Source organism: Glycine max, chromosome 3, assembly GCF_000004515.6.
Source record: "Glycine max cultivar Williams 82 chromosome 3, Glycine_max_v4.0, whole genome shotgun sequence".
NCBI lineage: Eukaryota > Viridiplantae > Streptophyta > Magnoliopsida > Fabales > Fabaceae > Glycine > Glycine max.
In genome coordinates, this window is record NC_016090.4 from 18,132,694 (window position 1) to 18,151,347 (window position 18,654).

At 35.8% G+C, this 18,654-nt stretch overlaps 1 protein-coding gene and 1 pseudogene across 1 annotated transcript; both read right to left on the reverse strand.

Annotated features, from left to right (window-relative positions):
• Window positions 1–6,631: 6,631 nt before the first annotated feature.
• On the reverse strand, window positions 6,632–7,841 carry LOC106798393 (7-deoxyloganetic acid glucosyltransferase-like; annotated as a pseudogene).
• Window positions 7,842–8,235: 394 nt separating this feature from the next.
• LOC100776164 (UDP-glycosyltransferase 85A7) lies at window positions 8,236–8,854 on the reverse strand. The gene has a single exon (XM_014775075.3). It carries the CDS (start codon window positions 8,791–8,793, stop codon window positions 8,251–8,253), a length of 543 nt encoding a protein of 180 aa, XP_014630561.2. The 5' UTR covers window positions 8,794–8,854; the 3' UTR covers window positions 8,236–8,250.
• Window positions 8,855–18,654: the final 9,800 nt, after the last annotated feature.

The following is an 18,654-nucleotide window of genomic DNA, read 5'->3' on the forward strand; positions in this document are numbered from 1 at the left end:
AAGAATTCAAAACGACACAGTCTAAGAATTCTTTTGATTCTTCCCTTTCCCATAAACAAAAGATTTCAAAGGACTAACCGCCTGAGAATTCTTTTGTTTCCCCATTCACAAAGTTTCAAAGGACTAACCGCCTGAGAACTTTGTCTTAACACATTGGAGGGTACATCCTTTGTGGTACAAGTAAAGGGTACATCTACTTGGGTTGTTATGACTGAGAACAAGAGAGGGTGCATCTCTTGTGGATCAGTTCTAGTGGAGGGTACATCCACTAGGTTGTTCAAAGAAAACAAGGGAGGGTACATCCCTTGTGGATCTTTGCTTGTAAAGGAATTTACAAGGTTGAAAAGAAATCTCAAGGACCGCAGGTCGCTTTGGGACTGGATGTAGGCACGGCTTCTTTATTTTCTTAACATTATAGTAAAAGCCTAAGAAGGGTAAATTTTAATTAGGAAAGGTCTAGTAATAATTAATTCAACCGCCCCTTCTTTATTATTCCGAGGCCACTTGATCCAGCATTGTGGACCTAATATGAAATTGTATACCATCTAATTCTATGATGGTGTTGTGGAAAGCTGAAGCATGGGATGAGTTTAACCCTTCTAAGGGCATTCATTCAAGAAACCCTCTCTCACCGTATTTATTTGTCTTATATATTGAGAAACTGTTTCAGCTGGTTAGCTTGTCTCTTAATCAGGGTACTTGGAAGCACATCCGGTTAACCAGACATGGATCCCCTATCTCGCACTTGGCCTTTGCAAATGACTTGCTTTTGTTTGCAGGAGCTTCATTGGAGTAAAAATATTTTAAATTTATTTTGCAGGAGTTCTGGTCAGAAGATTAGCTTGGAGAAATCTCGTATGTATTTCTCTAAGAATGTTTGAGTGTCGCACAGGAATCAACCGAGCGAGGAGATGGGTAATCAAGAGAGGAAATGGGTACACAGCATGGCAATATCCACAAATAATCATACAGCAAAGGCGTACATGACATTTAGGTTATATGCATGGCAGTGTTTAAAAGGCACACAATGTGTTCGCTTCATGCCCCTATTTTAGGGACCTAAACGGGAGGAACTAAAAGACTTTTAGTGATAATTCCCAAGGTGGTCATATCTCCCTAAACGGTTTCTAGAGATATTATTCCCTTGATATCAACATTGTGGCGGTAGGGACTACCAGCGACAATATATCATCGAAGAGAAAAACTCTAGATGAGGTTTCATTATCATCAAGCAAGTCAGAGACTTAACATGACCACAAATTCACCTCCACTTCCTATGTTCCCATGGACTCGGGTGTAGGGCCTAGTATCTCAATGTGTGTGTGAAGTGTAGGTGTCATGTGTGTGTAGAAAAACGGTATTTCTAACTATGAAAGTAATTGATGAACAAACACACCAAACACAACAACATAGCAAAGGTTATGTACAAATATGGACAAAAACCAAAGATGAAAGGGAAGGGAGAACATAAATAAAGAAGAAGTCATGATGAGATGTTGCACACTGATTGATTGGCCTAACTCTCTAAAAAATAGTCCCCAGCAGAGTCGCCAACTGTCGCAACCTACCCTTCGGCGGGAGGGTGACGCGAAGGCTCACAGGTGCGTGTTCCAAGGGAGGAAGGCACGCAGAGTCGCCACCAACGTTTATTCGAGGAAAACGTCGGAAAACCGAAACGTGTTGTCTATGAACTTCAAGTGTCAAAGGTTCGGGAGTTGTTTTTATGCACGGGGAAGGTATTAGCACCCCACACGTCCGTCACAAGGGATGGCAGCATTCAATCAAGTGTGCAAATATGACTTCAAAACTACATATTTTCCCTTTTTTTGTTTTTTTATGTATTTTCCCTTTTTTGTTTTTTTTCTTTTTATGGGTCTTTTTGTATTTTTTATCTTTTTGTGGTCGACAAGGGTGTTTCCCTCGCTCCTATGTATCCTCAATCGCGATGAGGAAATTAGACCTACGTAGTTCTTTTAGAACTAAACGTTGATTAAGTTGTTTTTATATTTTTTTTCGTAAGATAGATTTTAATTGAACAAAGGTCATTTAAGGTGTTGGACCATTAAACGATCTTTTGATTTTGAAAGGAGAGAAACGTTAAGGCATTGGACCATTAACGATCTCTTGTTTTTGAAAGGAGAGAAACGTTAAGGCGTTGGACCATTAACGATCTCTTGGGGTGGTCAACAAAAGTGAGACTTTTGCTCCTACATATCCTCAATTGCGATGAGGAAATTAGACCTACGTAGTTCTTGCAAAAACAATAAAGTTATGTGTTGATTTTATGCTTTGAATGGTCCATTTTAACCAATAAAAGCAAAGAGGACCGTTTTAAGGCGTTGGACCTTAAAACGGTTTTGAGTGACTTTTGCGAACAAAACTTGGTTTGTGAGTTGATTTTAGTCTTAGTTTCACTTTGATTATAAGTCAATTCATTCAAGAAAACTTTCAAAGAAAAATGTTCGATTGATTTTTTTGATTATTTTATTATTATTTTTTCTAGATATTTTGATTATTTTATTATTATTTTGCTTTTTTTTATTTAACCGAAGTTACAACGTGAACGATCGGTTGGATTTTATTTTAATAGTGATTAAACGAGATTACAACACAAATGATCGGTTGAAATTCATTTTATCAATTATTAGGCTAGATAACAGCTTAAATAAACTGTAAAAAACTTGTTAAAAGCGGAAGAAAAAAAATCGAAAGTGAACGAGATGAAGATGAAAGCAAACAAAACAAGAAATGAATTGAAAGTCTCGGAATTCGAACACATATCGGTTGAAGAACGAAGAACGAACAAACAACAGACGAAGAACGGTGAAGAACGTCGTAAAATCTTCACAGATTTGCTCACGGAAATGTCTCGGAAGCGTTACGGAAGCACCTCGGCTTGGATTTTCTTCACGGAAACACGTTTTTTCACCCAAAACAGTTGAAATGCATAACATAGGGGTCAGGGATAAATTTACACAGCCTCCTTCCCCTATTTATAGCCAAAATAGGGAGGTTTCTTGAGAAAGATTTTCGAACGCACCCCAATTACTAAGTTCACCTCCCTTTTTGTACTTTATGGAAAAGTTACGGAAGCATTTCAGACTTGATTTTCCTATTTTTTTTTCTTCCCTTTCACCAATATTAAGTGAAATATGTTAACCCAAGGTTTTCGAAAATTTTACGGAAGCTCCGGATGTCATTTTTTAACAAAATAGAGGTGCTTGCCGTCCAGAGGTTTCTTGAGGAAGATTCCTGAGCACACCCCATAATTGATAAGTTCACCCCTTCTAGAATGTCCTAAATGATGTTTCTTGAGCACACCCCCATATTTGATAAGTTCACCCCCCCTTTTGTGTTTTTGACTGTTTTCTTTCCAAAACGTCTCGTAACTTTATGGATTTCACGACAATGAGTATTAAACATTTTGAAATGGTCAAACGAAGGTCGCATGACGATAAATAATGGTCCCCGGATGAAATTAGAGTTTGACAGGTCCTCTTCCGTTGAGGCTGTTGATCACCTACTCTCAAAACGACAAATTATGTTGTAGGCTCTTCATATGAAGCTCATTAAGGCTTAGGCTGCTATGAAGACACAGGCTGAAAAGCAACGCAAGGATGTCTCTTACAATGTTGGAGATTGGATCTATGTTCATCTACAGCCTTATCGACAATTATCGATTTTTGGTACTACATATACCAAGCACGCCAAACACTACTATGGGCCATATAAGATCATTGAATGCGTTGGGGTTGTTGCTTACAAATTAGAATTACCCTCACATTCCAAAATCTATCCAGTGTTTCATTGTGCATTACTTAAACAACACAAAGGTCCCCCTTTGGACTAGCTAGAGGCTTTACCTCCCACATTCCATGATCATCATCCCTTGATCCAACCACTCACTATTTTGCAATCTAAATGGGACCAGGCTTTTTCTCCCCCCATTTAGTGGGTGCTAGTACAATGGATGGGTCTATCTCCGGAAAGGTGGGATGAGCTTTCACAATCTTTTCACCTTGAGGACAAGGTGATTTTCCCAAGGGATGGCAATGATAGTGCGACTAACCACACCGAGGCTACCAACAATGAAAATTTAACAGACGAAGGGAAGGAGGAAATCAATTACAGTAGGCCCAAGAGGAACCAATATGTTTCAAGGATTAGAAATAGAGTTTGTTAGAAGATTCTGAAATTGTTAACAGAATCTAAGTTTGTTGGAGTGGATAATCATGAGCTGGCATAACTGTTAGTTTTGTCTTTTTTTCCATAACATTCTTCTCATTGTAGTGACAGAGGACCAACATGCTATGGGTACTCTAATATATATATATATATATATATATATATATATATATATATATATATATATATATATATAATGCCAAACGAATGAATGAAATACAAAGAAGAATTTTCCTTACTTTCATTGTTCCCTTTCAGGAGGCCTCTTGTCCTGGAATTCAAGTAAGCCAGTGTCTCTAATACCTTATGTCATATCATAACTAAGATCCTCCACCCAGTGCAGGAATCAATTTTTTTGAAGTCATCGGGAACCAAAAACACATTGATCACACCGATTGGTGGAGTCATTGTCACTGGCACATAGGCTATATTGGTGTTGTTGGTCTTTTTTTTATTCTATGGAAAAGAGAAACAAAGGCTATACTAAATCATCATCAAAGTATTGTATATTCGTAATAACATGTTGGATACCCCATATGTCTGTTTCAAAAATATGATTATTACGTCATTTCCAAATCCACCAAATGGTAGCCACAAAGAGATAGCAATGAGTACCTAAGAGTTGTGATCTAAGCCAAGAATAATTATTGGGAGAAAATAACAATCCCGAAGGCAGTGGAGAAAATCCTCAATGGGATTGGAGTAGGTTGGGCATGCAGCATTATTGGCCATGTTGCGTCTAAATCCCACTGCATTGGTGGGCAAAGAGTTATGAAGGATCAACTAGATCATTATGTGAATCTTTCTTGGGACTTTAAGCTTCTAGAGCCATTTAAAAGATGCATAGTGGTCAGCTGTAGAGCTGGGGAGGGAGTTAGATAGCCACTTGTAACCAGAAGCAGCTGAGTAATCACCATTCGAGGAGCTACTCTAGATCCAATAATCGCGAATGTCTGGATGAATATTAGTGTCAATTGCCTCCAGCATCTCCACAAAATTCCGAGGGACTCGAGTGTGAAGGTCGTTTATGTTCCAATGGCCCTCATGAATGAGGTTCTTGAGACACAGATCAATGTCTTCAATGACAAAACTAACTTTTTGGCACATAATCCAGCAGCAGATCAGTTATTGAACCACAAAGAGGTCTCCCCCGAGTCTAGTCGAAACTTGAATCCTTGTAAGGTGTTGTTGGTCTGGTTGCATTTTTGGTTTTTAATTTGATCAGCAAGATGCGTCATTTACTCTGAGCAAAAGCAATTCCAACTGCCGGAAAAAAAAAATACCGTGATAGATCAAATATCACATTATTTAAATAAAATAGTTGATGACAAAAGTCAAAACCAAATGAAAAAAATAATTTGGGAATCAAAATTAAATAAATTTTTGTTTAGAGACTTAAAAATAAAAACATCGATTAATTGGGAATTAAAAATATATTTTGCTCAAAAATAAATTACATGTGAATGTTTCATCAAACTCGTTAAAGACGTGATAAGTCATTAGATTGTTAATATAATTTTAATGTTATTAATTTATAAGTTTTATTTGACAATAAAACTAAAATAATTCATAGAGGAAAAATATAGGACAAAAAATGTTATAAATTTCCTTTGGAAACTAAACGTTTAATTTGCAAAAAAGTATAAAAACCAAAAACATAATTAGTCCTATAGATTATTATCTATTATTAAATTATTATATTAAATACTAAATTAATAAAGTTAAAAACTGCTTAAGGAAAATTTCACAAAACAAACAACAATAGGTTACAAATAAGTTAAACAAGATGAACTCAAGCTTTAATTATTTTTTTTAAGAAAATAAGGCCCATAAGTTTGGATCGTTTATGAAAACAAATGAAGCTTGAGTTATCTATTTTTATTATGAGCTAAGTCTAAATTTTTAATGTTCATCTCGTTTATACATCCGGTTGTAAACACCTTCCAAATGTTATTCTAAGTGTAAAACAACTAACTAATAGTTGGAAACAACTTTCAAGTGATATTCTAAGTGTAAATCAACGTAAAACAACTAATTGCAAATTAATAAGGAACCGAATAAAAAAATTATTGTACTACGAAAGACCAACTACATATATATAAAGCTGATTTTCGCATCAAGAAAGGTTAGCTATTTGATTATTTTACAACAATATTTCTTCTTCTCTACAACTGTATATCTCCAGATTAACCCTATTTATTATTAATACAAATAAATAATTGTATACCCCTTTTCGTAATTTATCACATAAAACCTTATTTTTTATTTGCATCCAAACGAATTTGATTCTGATTATAATCACTTTCAACAAACTTATAAAAAATTAATTCTAATTATAATCGATTATACATATAATTGATTACTAAATTAATCTAATTTTTACCGTTGCCCTAAACACACTCTAGGGGAAGTGCATTAATTCTTGGAAAAAGAGGGAGCAAGCCTATAAAAAAAATGGATGAAAGTGAATTCAATGAATAGATAGAGTCAACTAAGTCTACAAATTTTGATACATGAAGATGTTTAAATTCGGAAATGCACCAGGAAATACATTCAACCTCTTATACTAGTTCCTTACCTTCATTAAGCTTATGTCCTTGATCAAACTCTCCAAATTATGATAAGAAGAACCATTCTCTTTTAACCATGAAGAGCTTTTTTAGCAACATCATTTGCTAATCTCATGAGATCTTCATTCTCCATTATATCTCTCACCATCTTTTCTACAAAGAATCTATCACACGACCCATTCATATTGAGACCAATCTTCCACTGTTCACTCACACACCTACTGTTAACCGTTTGATCAGCAATCGACGGCCAACAAAGCATAGGCACTCCTTCGGCAATAGATTCCAATGTAGAGTTCCATCCACAATGGGTTAAAAACCCTCCCACAGCAGGATGGGCCAAAACCTCTTCTTGAGGTGCCAATTTACCAAAAAACCCCTTTCTTTAGTCCCTATCTCAAGCTCTATAGGTACATTTTTTTGGATTATTAAGTCCTTTTGGAGTACCAACAAGAAAGGCTTCAAACTGTTCACCAAACCATGCCAAAACTCCATTAATTGCTCATGTGATAGCTTCACCACAGTACCAAAGCTAACATACAAAACTGACTTTGCTTTTTGGTGGTCCAGCCAAGTTATGCAGCTTCTATCTTCTTTTCTCAAACGACCATCTTTGTGGGGTGATGAATTACTATTGGTTGTGATCATGGTCTTGCAGAGAGTGTGAATAGGACCAATAGAATACACTTTGGGAAATATAGTAGCAAGCTTAGTGATAATGGAGGGTTCAAGTTGCTCAAAAGTATTGAGTATAATAGCTGAAGCTTGGGTCATGGCTAAGGTTTCTTCGACAATTAAGTCCCTCATCCCGCCGGGATAGGGAAAGTCACAGTTTCTCAATAAATTCTCTAATCCTGGAATGTTTCCGGATGCACTTTTCAAATTTTTTGCATCTCAAGTCAATTGTGAAATTGTCAAAACTTGATAAGAGTATTGTTCTAGCAAATCTAATTGTCATTAATTAGAACGTAATAACTCAGACTAAATAATAATCATAGACTGTATATACATCGACTAAGATTTAAAATTGTGTCACTAAAAGAGTTTCACGACCTTTTTAAAACTTCACAACACTTGTGTCTTTTAATTTTTATCATTCATGTGTAACTTTTTGTGTTTGAAGTCATGTAATTTTATTAGTGTATTTGTATGTCTATAACTGATGATTAAATTAAGGCTTAAATATATTTAAAGTTATTGATAAATAATCAAATTTTATTTTGGATTTTTGATAAATTTTTTCGTTATTTTAAGTTTTTGTTGTGAGTTATCTAATGACGTGGTACCATAACAACTAATAACTTTTAATGATATTTGAAATATCAATTTATAAAGTAAAATATTATTATTTAATTTTGACTGAGACTCAAAACAAAAATTTTAATATATCTAATATTCAAATTAAAACAAAAAAATTTATCAGAAATTTAGAATAAAATTCGATTATTTATGAGAAGGAACCTTCAAACATATTTAAGCTTTAAATTAAACTTCCTTACTCACCTTGATTACTCCGAAGCAGTTGTGCTCCCTCCTGAGCAAGTTTACTCATGAAGATTGTGACCCAAGTGCAAGTGGGACTGTAGGTTCGGAAAGCAATCACTGGAATCCTAAACTCTTGTGCAACTCCCATGACAATCGTTGACATTAGTCCATCAACTATGATGCAAGATGGTTGCTGCCACCGATCACCATTTTTCTCGAGAAGTCTTGAGAACAATTCTCGGAACTCTTTGGCAACTAAGGATCTGGCGCTAGGAGTGATAAGCATTGGAAGGTAGTTTAGTAGGGCACCTTTTCTAGGATCGTCAGAGGGTATGCCATCAGTGATGGATGCAAAGAGGAAATCGGGAAATTGAGTGTGGAATGAGGGTAAATCTGTGAATTGGAGGAGGCGATTGTGGTTGTGATGTGTGTTCACGAAGGTGATTCTGTGGCCTCTATGGGAAAGAAGTTTGGCTAAATTAAACATGGGTTTGATGTGTCCTTCTGCTGGAAAGGGTATAGCTAATATGTGAGGTGTATCTGAGTGCTCCATGTTTTGTTCAATGGAGAGGCTGGAATTCAGTCAGTGAGACTAGATATGGATAAGCATAGGCAACAACTACATGAGTTTACGTTGATATGAATGTATATCACAGAAAGTTGGGTTTCTATAATTTTCCTATGTTGATAGTTTTAGTTTCTGTTGTCAACTAATAATGTCCTTGATAATGTTACAACTTAATGTTTTTTTTTACATTATTAAGGAATTTGACAAAAAAATAAATTAATAACACGTGACTTATTTTTTTAAATTTAGTTTGTTGGTCAACTAATTAGATGTCATGAATTGGAGTGGATAAATTAGAAATTAAAAAAAAATAGTTCACAAAAACAAATTATTCGTAACTATTCTGTCAAATTAATTTTTTGATGACATGACATGTTATTAGGCTGTCAAAGTGATTATTATGTAATTAAATTGTCTAAAAATGGTGATAGTGAGGTCACAAATGGTAAATATTTTGTTTTGGGACTAAGTTAATTTTGGAAGAAAAAAAATTAGAGACAAAACATAATTATCCTTATAGATTATTATAGAGTATTAAATTGTTTTTATTAAATACAAAAATTGATGGATTTAAAAGAAAGTTTAAGATAAATTTTCGCAAAATAAAAAATGATAAGTTGTAAATGACTTAAACAAGTAAAACACAAATTTTAATTTTTTATAATCAATCAAACCTAATTTTTAGTTAGATTAGTATAAATTTTAGTTGTCTCACCTATTTTTTCCACAAATCAAGCCTAAATTTTTATTGACTTTTGTTTACACCCTAGTTGTAAAAAACTTTTAAGCAATCTTTTTAAGTGTAAAACAACTAATCACTAATTATTGCCAAGGAACCAAATAAAATTATTATATTGTAAAAGATCAACAACATAGATTTTAGTCTTCATATCTTGATACATGTCGATGATTAAATTGGGAAATGCACTACAAAATACATTCAATGATGACGACAGACGTGGGAGACCTAATTACGGGAAATAAATTTTGTTTGTTAGATTTATTGGTTTTCAATATCAACCATTGAATTTTTTTTTTACTTTTCTATTTTTTTCTCCTTTTGTTTAGATTTCATTTATCCCTCTATTCCTGTAACAAAGTCTCACCTAGGGTTTACCAGACATAGCCCAAGAACATTCAATTAAGATAATTGTAATCTGCCTTCTTAGATCAGTCTTAGGGTTCTTATATACACAATCTCCCTTCTGAGCCTAGCATAATGATTACTTTCATCCTTAATTCCTTATAAATCACTAATATGGATATCTTGTAATGGTTTTCCCTAGGTAATCATTACCATGTTATGGAGGTTATAAAGGTGATCATTACTGGTGTGGGGGTGGGTCGTCCAAAAACCAACCGTTAAAGGATGAATGGGAGACCTATGGGGTGGACAAAAATCTGTAGATAGAAGGTTATATGATGGAAGTCTTGAGCCGATCGGCATACGACCAGTGCGGTACATCATTATTCTCTTGGTGATTATACAATAAGCACGTTGTTGAACTTTGTTATCCGTTGTGTTATATTTTTCCATTCATTTCTTTAATTAATTGTTGTTGAATTCTGAACAAGTTGTGATAATTACATCGTTATAGTTTTTCCTTTCATTCTCAATAATATATGTCCTATGATGGTGAGCTTTGCTACGATTTCCGAAATAAGAGTTTCAAAGGCAACAAGTCAAGAGGAGGATCTTCTCCATAGAGGTACAAAGAAGATTAAGGAAGGTGCAAAGGTATATATGAAGGGATCCTCTATGTCCTTTGCAGATAAACTTCTTCAACCTATGGGACGGGGTGACATGTCTATCGAGACGGCTATGAATTTGCATAAGGATGTGATGAATGAAGTTCCTAAGGAGAAAGAAGTATTGGAACTCACGAGAAGGATGGTCCGATCATCCCTTTGTCTAATGTATCACTTTTACACTGGTCTTCTCTTTCACTAAATAGGTTAGTTGTGAACGTATGGGGGGAGACAGGTGAACTTCCATATTATTGGAGAAAAGGTTCAACGTTAATGGGCAAGAAGTGGTACTATTCAGATTAGTAACCTTCATGATGGATACTACCAGGTGGTTTTTAGTAGTCAAGAGGACTACAACTTTGCTCTCTTTGAGGGACCTTATTGGCTAATCACTAGTTGGTGCAACGGTGGAAGCTGTTTTGTCTTATGAATGTGGATAAAATGAAGAAGGTAGCAATTTGGATCAGAATACAAAGGATTCCAATTGAAGTGTATAATAGAGTTGGCTCAAGCTTGGGAAAATTCCTTAAGATTGATCGGTTGATGTTAATTCATTCAAGAGGAAAATTCGCAAGAATGTGTTGAGTTAGACTTGGAAAAACCGTTGGAATCTCACATTAATGTTCGAGGTCATAAGCTAAATTGAAATATGAGGGACTCCATTCCATTTGCTTCCAGTGCAGATATGTTGGTCCTAGAAAAGGGAGTTGTACGAACTTGGTAATAGTGTTGGCGATGACACAAGATGTTAGATGGGCAATGAGTTAAGGGATTACAATGGTGAACATGTTGGAGAAGTTGAAGGAAAAGGGCTAACATCAATGTGACAAAGGCTGTTGAAATGGATACAATTAGGTCCAAACAAGGAATTAATGATAATGATAGACATTATGGAGTATGGATGATCGCCCAACAAAATTTTAGGAGAAAAAGAAGGGATGCGGGATTAAAAAAATGGAGCTTGTGAAGGTAGTTATGAGAAAAACTAATAACAGAAAGATTCCTATTATCTCTACTGAATCTGGAAATTCAAGAACTTCGGGATCTCGCTTTGATGTTATTTCTGATAATGGGAAACAAGTTTTTGAATCCACAAATTATGTTGACATTGAAGCAACATTTAATTCAAAGTGTAGGGTCCATGGAGGGGATAATTCAGGTGCAACAATGAAGGTTAATTCTAGAAAGAAGACTAACCACATGAAGGAGTCTTTGGCTGCATCAGGAAGCAAAAAGAATATGGCCCTACATTAGCATCTCGAATTGTGCAAGCTAATTTCAAAGGAGATAATGAGAAACAGGTCAAGGTTTGGAATGTATATGGCAGGAAGAATCCACAAAAAGGAAAAGGAAAAGAACTTAATAAAGAAGGGAAGGCAAATTTTAAAAAGAATAATACTCCTAAAATAAAATATAAGGAGCAGGTCGGTGTTGTGATAAAAGTCACAGTGAGTGCGAAAGAAGTACCAGTTGAGGAAAAGAAGAAACGAAACTATGACGAAACCTTTAACTTCTAAATATGAATTTTCCCAATTCTGACAGTGGAGGAGGTATAGTTCCTTGTGTTTAAGTTCAGATAGATAAGGATGTTATAGCCTAAGCTGCATGTAGAAGTAATTTATATGAAGGTGCTACTCCTTCTCAAGATAAGTCAAAAGCACCCATGGATGCCATGATTACAGATGATGGGGACTTTGATTCTCACACAACTGGGGGGTATGGATCTCAAGGTATTAGATATCAAAGTGAAGAATGAAAATAGATTGAATTAATTGGTGAATGTTCTACAAGAAATGGTTTATATACAAAGGATTCAATAAAAAACAGAAAAAGAGTAACTAACTAACTACATATCTGTCATAACAGTTTGACAGCTAATTATAACTAACTAAAGCTATATTTACAATAAAATTGTAATACCCCCCCCCCCTCAAGTTGGGGAATAGATGTTAATCATTCCCAACTTGGCGATGAAGTTACCAAAAATTGGTCCTGAAAGAGCTTTTGTAAAGACATCAGTAACTTGGTGTTGCCTCTTGACATGGACAAGTCTGATGGCACTGGATTGAACAAACTCCCTGATGAAATGGTGGTCTATGTCAATGTGTTTGGACTGTTCGTGGTGCGTAGGGTTGGAGGCAAGGCTTATAGCAGATTTATTATCACAAAACAACATCACAGAGGGAAATCAATTTCAAAGTGAAGAAGTAACCTTCTCAACCAAACAACTTCACTAGTAACAGAATACAAAGCACGATATTCAGCCTCAGTTGACGATTTAGAAACAGTTGGTTGTTTCTTAGAATGTCAAGAGAAAAGGTTGTTCCCTAAAAACACACAAAAGCTAGAAGTGGACCTTTTGGTATCAACACAGTTGGCCCAATCAGCATCAGCAAAGGTAGTGAGTTTGAGAAAGTTCTAAGCAGGGAAAAATAAGCCTTGTCCTGGAGCAGATTTGAGATACTTTGGAAGATGATGGACAACATTTAGGTGAGAAACTCTTGGTTCTTTCATATATTGAATCAAGCGATTCACAGCAAATGTTATATTAGGACGTGAAATGGTCAGATAAATCATTCTACCAATTAACCTTTTATACACTGAGGGATCAGCGAGTAAGTCTCCATCATCAAGATTGTGCTTCAAGTTGGGATCCATTAGAAGATTGGAAGGTTTGCATGCCAAGAAACTTGTATCTTCCAAAAGAGATAGAGAGTATTTTCTCTGGAAGAGTGAGATACCTCTATTGGATTTAGCTATTTCTAAGCCAAGAAAATATTTCAAAGTACCAAGGATCTTCAATTGAAACATAGATTACAATTGGGTTTGAATAGCTTGCACAGAGGCAGAATTTGGTCCTGACAGGATGATGTCATCTACATACACTAGTAGAATGACTAAGGAATTCCCTGAACCAATGGTGAATAAGGAGTAGTCATGCTTGGACTGATGGAACCCATGACTAAGAAAGGCAGTGGAGAACTTACAAAACCATTGTCTAGAAGCTTGTCTAAGTCCTTACAATGATTTGTTCAATTTGCATACCAAGGAAGAATTTTCTAACTTGTAACCTTTGGAAGTTCCATATAAACTTCTTCAAACAAATATCCATTCAAAAAAACATTATTAACATCTAATTAGAGAAGGCACCAGTTTGTAGCAGCAACAACACAGAGAAAAACTCTCACAGTGGTAAGCTTGGCCACTAGAGAAAAAGTATCAGAGAAATCGATTCCATCTTGTTGAGTATATCCTTTGGCAACCAATGAGCTTTGTATCTATCCACAGAGCCATCCATTTTATATTTAACCTTATACATCCAGCTACAACCTATACAATGCTTATCAGGTGGTAAGGGAACAAGTGTCCAGGTGGAATTTGCCTCAAGAGCTTTGATTTCCTCATTCATTGCCTGACGCCACTCAGGATAGGGGGCAGCTTGATGATAAAATTGAGGTTCATATACAACTAAAATCTGGTTAATGAGAGCTCTGTAAGGGGAGCTAAGAGCCAATAAGGAACAATGATGCTGGATCGGATATGCAATCTTAGATTTTGGTGTAACATAGTCAGACAAGTATAAGGGAGGCTTAGTGTGGCGTGTACTCTTTCTTAAAGTGACAGAAGGAAAATGGTCAAGTTGATTTGGGCTAGGGACTAAGGGTGGATCACTTGGATCTTAGATAGAGCTCACCGATGTTTGTGTTGGTTGGCTAGTATTCTGGTCAGGGTTAGGTAATGTATTCATGAGAGGGATGGGGACAACTAAATCAAGTAAGGAATCAGGAATGACTTGGTTCTGTGAAATGGTTTGAAAGGGGAAAATTGATTCATGGAAAACAACATCTCTAGACACAAAAAACTTCTTAGTGTCCAAGCTATACAATTTGTATCCCTTATAACCTTTTGGATAGCAAACAAATACTGCAGGTACTGCTCTAGGAGAGAACTTGTTCCTTGATGATGGAAGAGTTGAGGCAAAGGCCAAACAACCAAAAATCCTCAAGGCATGATAATCTAGTCCCTTCTTAAACAAAATGTTGAAGGGTGAGTTGTGTTTCAGTAGTGGTGAAAGAGTTCTGTTGATGAGAAAGGTTGCAGTGGTAACACAATCTCCCCAAAATGATATAGGGACTATAGATTGAAAGTACAAAGCTCTAGCTACATTGAGCAGATGTTGATGCTTCCTTTCAACTACTAAATTTTGTTCTGGTCTCTCAACACATGAAAATTGATGAAGAGTGCCTATGGAAGCCAAAAACTCAATGAGAGCAAGCTCTTTAGCATTATCATATCTGAGGCACTTGATGGAAACACCAAACTGAGTCTGAACCATGGTGAAAAACTGTTTCACATAGATTGAAGCTTCAGATTTGTGTTTAAGTAGAAATAGCCAAGTGAATCTTGAGCATTCATCAACCAATGTAATGAAAAATCTCTTCCCTTCATATGTAGGGTGGGCATAGGGACCCCATATATCACAGTGGAGTAAGTCAAAAGGTAAATCAAATAAATTGTTAGAGTTAGGAAAGGATAATCTTCTAAATTTAGCAAGTGGACAAACAGAACAATTAGAAAAGAGAAACTAGGAGAGAATTGAAAACCAATTTTATTATTCAAATGACTGAAAACTTTGTCTGATATATGACCAAACCTAGAGTGCCAAATATGAGAATTTTTACAAAGAGTGAAATTTATGTGTGAATTGATAACAGAAAAAGTAAATTTGCAATCATGAGTGTCCTTGAGGTCTAGGACATAAAGGCCTTGGATGAGATCCCCTCTACCAATCCTCTTGCAAGCTTGCTTCTCCTGAATATCAAATTCATTTTGGAAAAAAGAAATGGACAAATTAGGATTAGTTAGTAGGGCACTAATTGAAATTAAATTGAATTTTAATTTAGGAATGTAAGCAACATTATGCAAGACTAAGGTGTTGGTTAAGTAAACTGAACCAATGGCAAGAATGGGTATAATGTCACTATTAGGCAGAGTTACAGTTTTATCAAAAACAAGCTGATAAGATCAAAAATTATGAACATAGCAAGTAATATGAATGCTTGCACCAGAATCTAAAATCCAACAATCATGAAGAAAATTGGAAGTGGAAGTAGAAAGAATCATACCACTGGAGGAAGAAACACCCTGAGGAATGAAAGCATTTTAGCATGACTTTGTAAAAGATTCATCATTTGGCTATATTGTTGAGCAGGAAGTTGAAACTATGAACCCAAGTCAACAGAAGAGGGTTGTGGTTGAAGCATATCAACAAACACTTGGTGAGCAACCTTGTGTGATGGTTCAGAGGAAGAAAAAGATTGCTTCTTGACCTCTGAGGAATATCCATTCTTCTTATAATTTGGAGGATAGCCATGCAACTTGAAACAACTATCTTGAGTATGACCTAACATACCACAATGAGCACACAAGAGGCGGTTCTTGGAAGAGCCTTTGGAGCGATTATTAGAATTATTTCTTGCATCAGAAGAACTCTTGAATGCAAAAACATGTGAAACCTCATAAGCAGAAGTTCCAGACGTGGATGCACCAACCTCTTTTTGCTTTTTTTCTTGAACAATTAAGGCAAAAACCTTAGTAATTGGGGGAAAGGGATCCATGGAAAAAATTTGACCTCTGATAGTAGAGAAAGATTCGTTCAGCCCCATCAAGAACCGCATAGCATACTCTAGCCGCTCAAAATCGCACCATGGTTTAATTCCTCCACAGGTGCAGCAATGTGATGGTTTCATTTTTTATAGCGACTCCCAGAGAGAACGAAGCTTGGAGTAGAAGGAAGAAAAAGACACGACCCTTGTTGTAGAGTGATTAATTCATGCTTAAGCTGAAAAATCAAAGGACCATTACGTTGTTCGAAACATTCCTTGAGATCATCCCAAATTGCTTTGGCAGAAGAACAGTGTAAGATGCTCACTAGCATCTCCTTTGATAACGAATTAAGGAGCTAGGATGAGACATCATTGCGATGCCACAAAGCATGGGTGGAATGACCCAAAGCAAATTCAGGAATTGAACCATCGACAAACCCATATTTGTTTTTCTCGTGAAGAGCCATGCACATTGCTTTCTTCCAAGAATTGTAGTTTTCACCTATGAGGGAGTGTGAAACTAGAGCAATTCCAGGATTATCAGATGAATGAAGAATTAAGGGGTTAGAATCATCAATGGCAGCCATGACCAAGGAGAGAAGGAAAAAAACGATTTAGAAGAAAACAATCATGAAGAAGAAGGTAATACACGGAAAGAAGCTTCAAGAGGAAGCAATAGACGCGAAATAAGTAACTTCTAATACCATATCAGATATCAAAGTGAAGAATGAAAACAAATTGAATTAATTGGTGAATGTGCTACAAGAAATGGTTGTTTATATACAAAGGATTCAATAAAAAATAGAAAAAAGAGTAACTAATTAACTGCATATTTGTCATAACAGTTTGACAACTAATTATAACTAACTAAAGCTATATTTACAATAGAATCACAATACAAGTTGCAAGGGATACTGAGTTACCAAACCAAACCATTAATTCTTTATGAGTGTTATAAGTTTGAATTGTCGACGAACAATTTCTAGGGGGTTTGGAATTTTGATCAAAGATATGATGAAGCAATATAAATCCTCTTTTGTGATTCTTATGGAGATTCATACTAGTGGTGAGAGCCATGACTATCATAAAAATGTTTGGTCTTCATGGTTCTTTTATTCAGGATGCCAATGGTCATTCAAAAGGTATTTGGTGTTCATGGAAATGAGAGGATTGGACTATGGGGGTTCTTAGAAACTTAACTCTGTTTGTTCATATGAAAGTGAATAGGAGGAATTCTCGAGAGTGGGTCTTAACGGTTGTGTTCGGGGCTCCTCAGTTTGCAAGGAGATAATTGTTATGAGACGAGTTATATGATGTTAGTAATGATTAGTCAGGTGGTTGGGCTATAATTTGGGATTTTAATAACACTCTAACTCCTAGTGAAAGCATAAGATGAGCAAATTCTCAGGGCCATCGTGATACTGAGGATTTCCGTGATTTCCTTTGTCTCATAAATTTGATAGACATGGGATACCAAGGTGATAGTATAACTTGGAGGAATGGAAGAATGGGTGTTAGGTTGGACAAAAGCCTTATTAGTCTTGATTGGAGACTTATGTTCCAAGATGCTATGATAGTCCATCTTGGATGGATGAAGTCTGGTCACATGCCTCTTCTCTTGAGGTTAGATTCTCATACCAAAAAGAACTAGCATATGAGGCTCTTCTTATTTGAAGCAGCATGATTAATGCATGAAGATTTTCTAGGTTTTGTTAGGAAGAAATAGGAGCACGTCCATGAAACTTCTAATTGGTCTAGAAATATTATAATTTCTCATACCAGTTAAAGATATGGAATAAGGAGACTTTTGAGTGCTTATGGAAAAGGAAAGCTTATTTGAAAAATGAGCTTGAGAGGTTGGATATTAGGAGAGGTGTTGGGATTGATTCCTTTCTTGATTCGAAATACAGTAGTATTTGGAAAGAGTATGAGCAGGTTCTAGCAAAGGAGGAAGTTCATTGGTATACAAAATCTAAGGCTAAATGGCTTCATTTGGGGGATCGCAACCCCAAGTCCTTTCATGGTGTGACTATTATCCGTCGAAGGAGGAATAGGTATGATATGATTAAAGATGGTGATGGTAATTGGGTGGTGGATTCCGAGAAGTTGGAGGAGATGGCTACTAAGTTCTATAAGGACTTGTATACAAAGGATTTCATATATCTTCCTTTGGTGACATCTCATGCGTTTCCAAAATTAAGGGATGAGGCCAGAGAGGAGTTAAGGAGGATTCCATCACTAAGAGAAATCTATTAGACCATCAAACAAATGGGGAGTCTCAAGGCTCTTGGCCCTGATGGATTCTAAGCGGTGTTCTTTCAGAAAAACTAGAAAGTGGTTGGAAAGGACTTCTATAAATTCATGCAAGGGGGTTTTTCAAAATCATCAAACAGTTGTTGAGGTAAATAAGACTTTTATAACTCTCATTCCTAAGAAAGAGGATGTGAGTTTTATGAAAGACTTTAGACTTATCAACTTATGTAATGTGGTG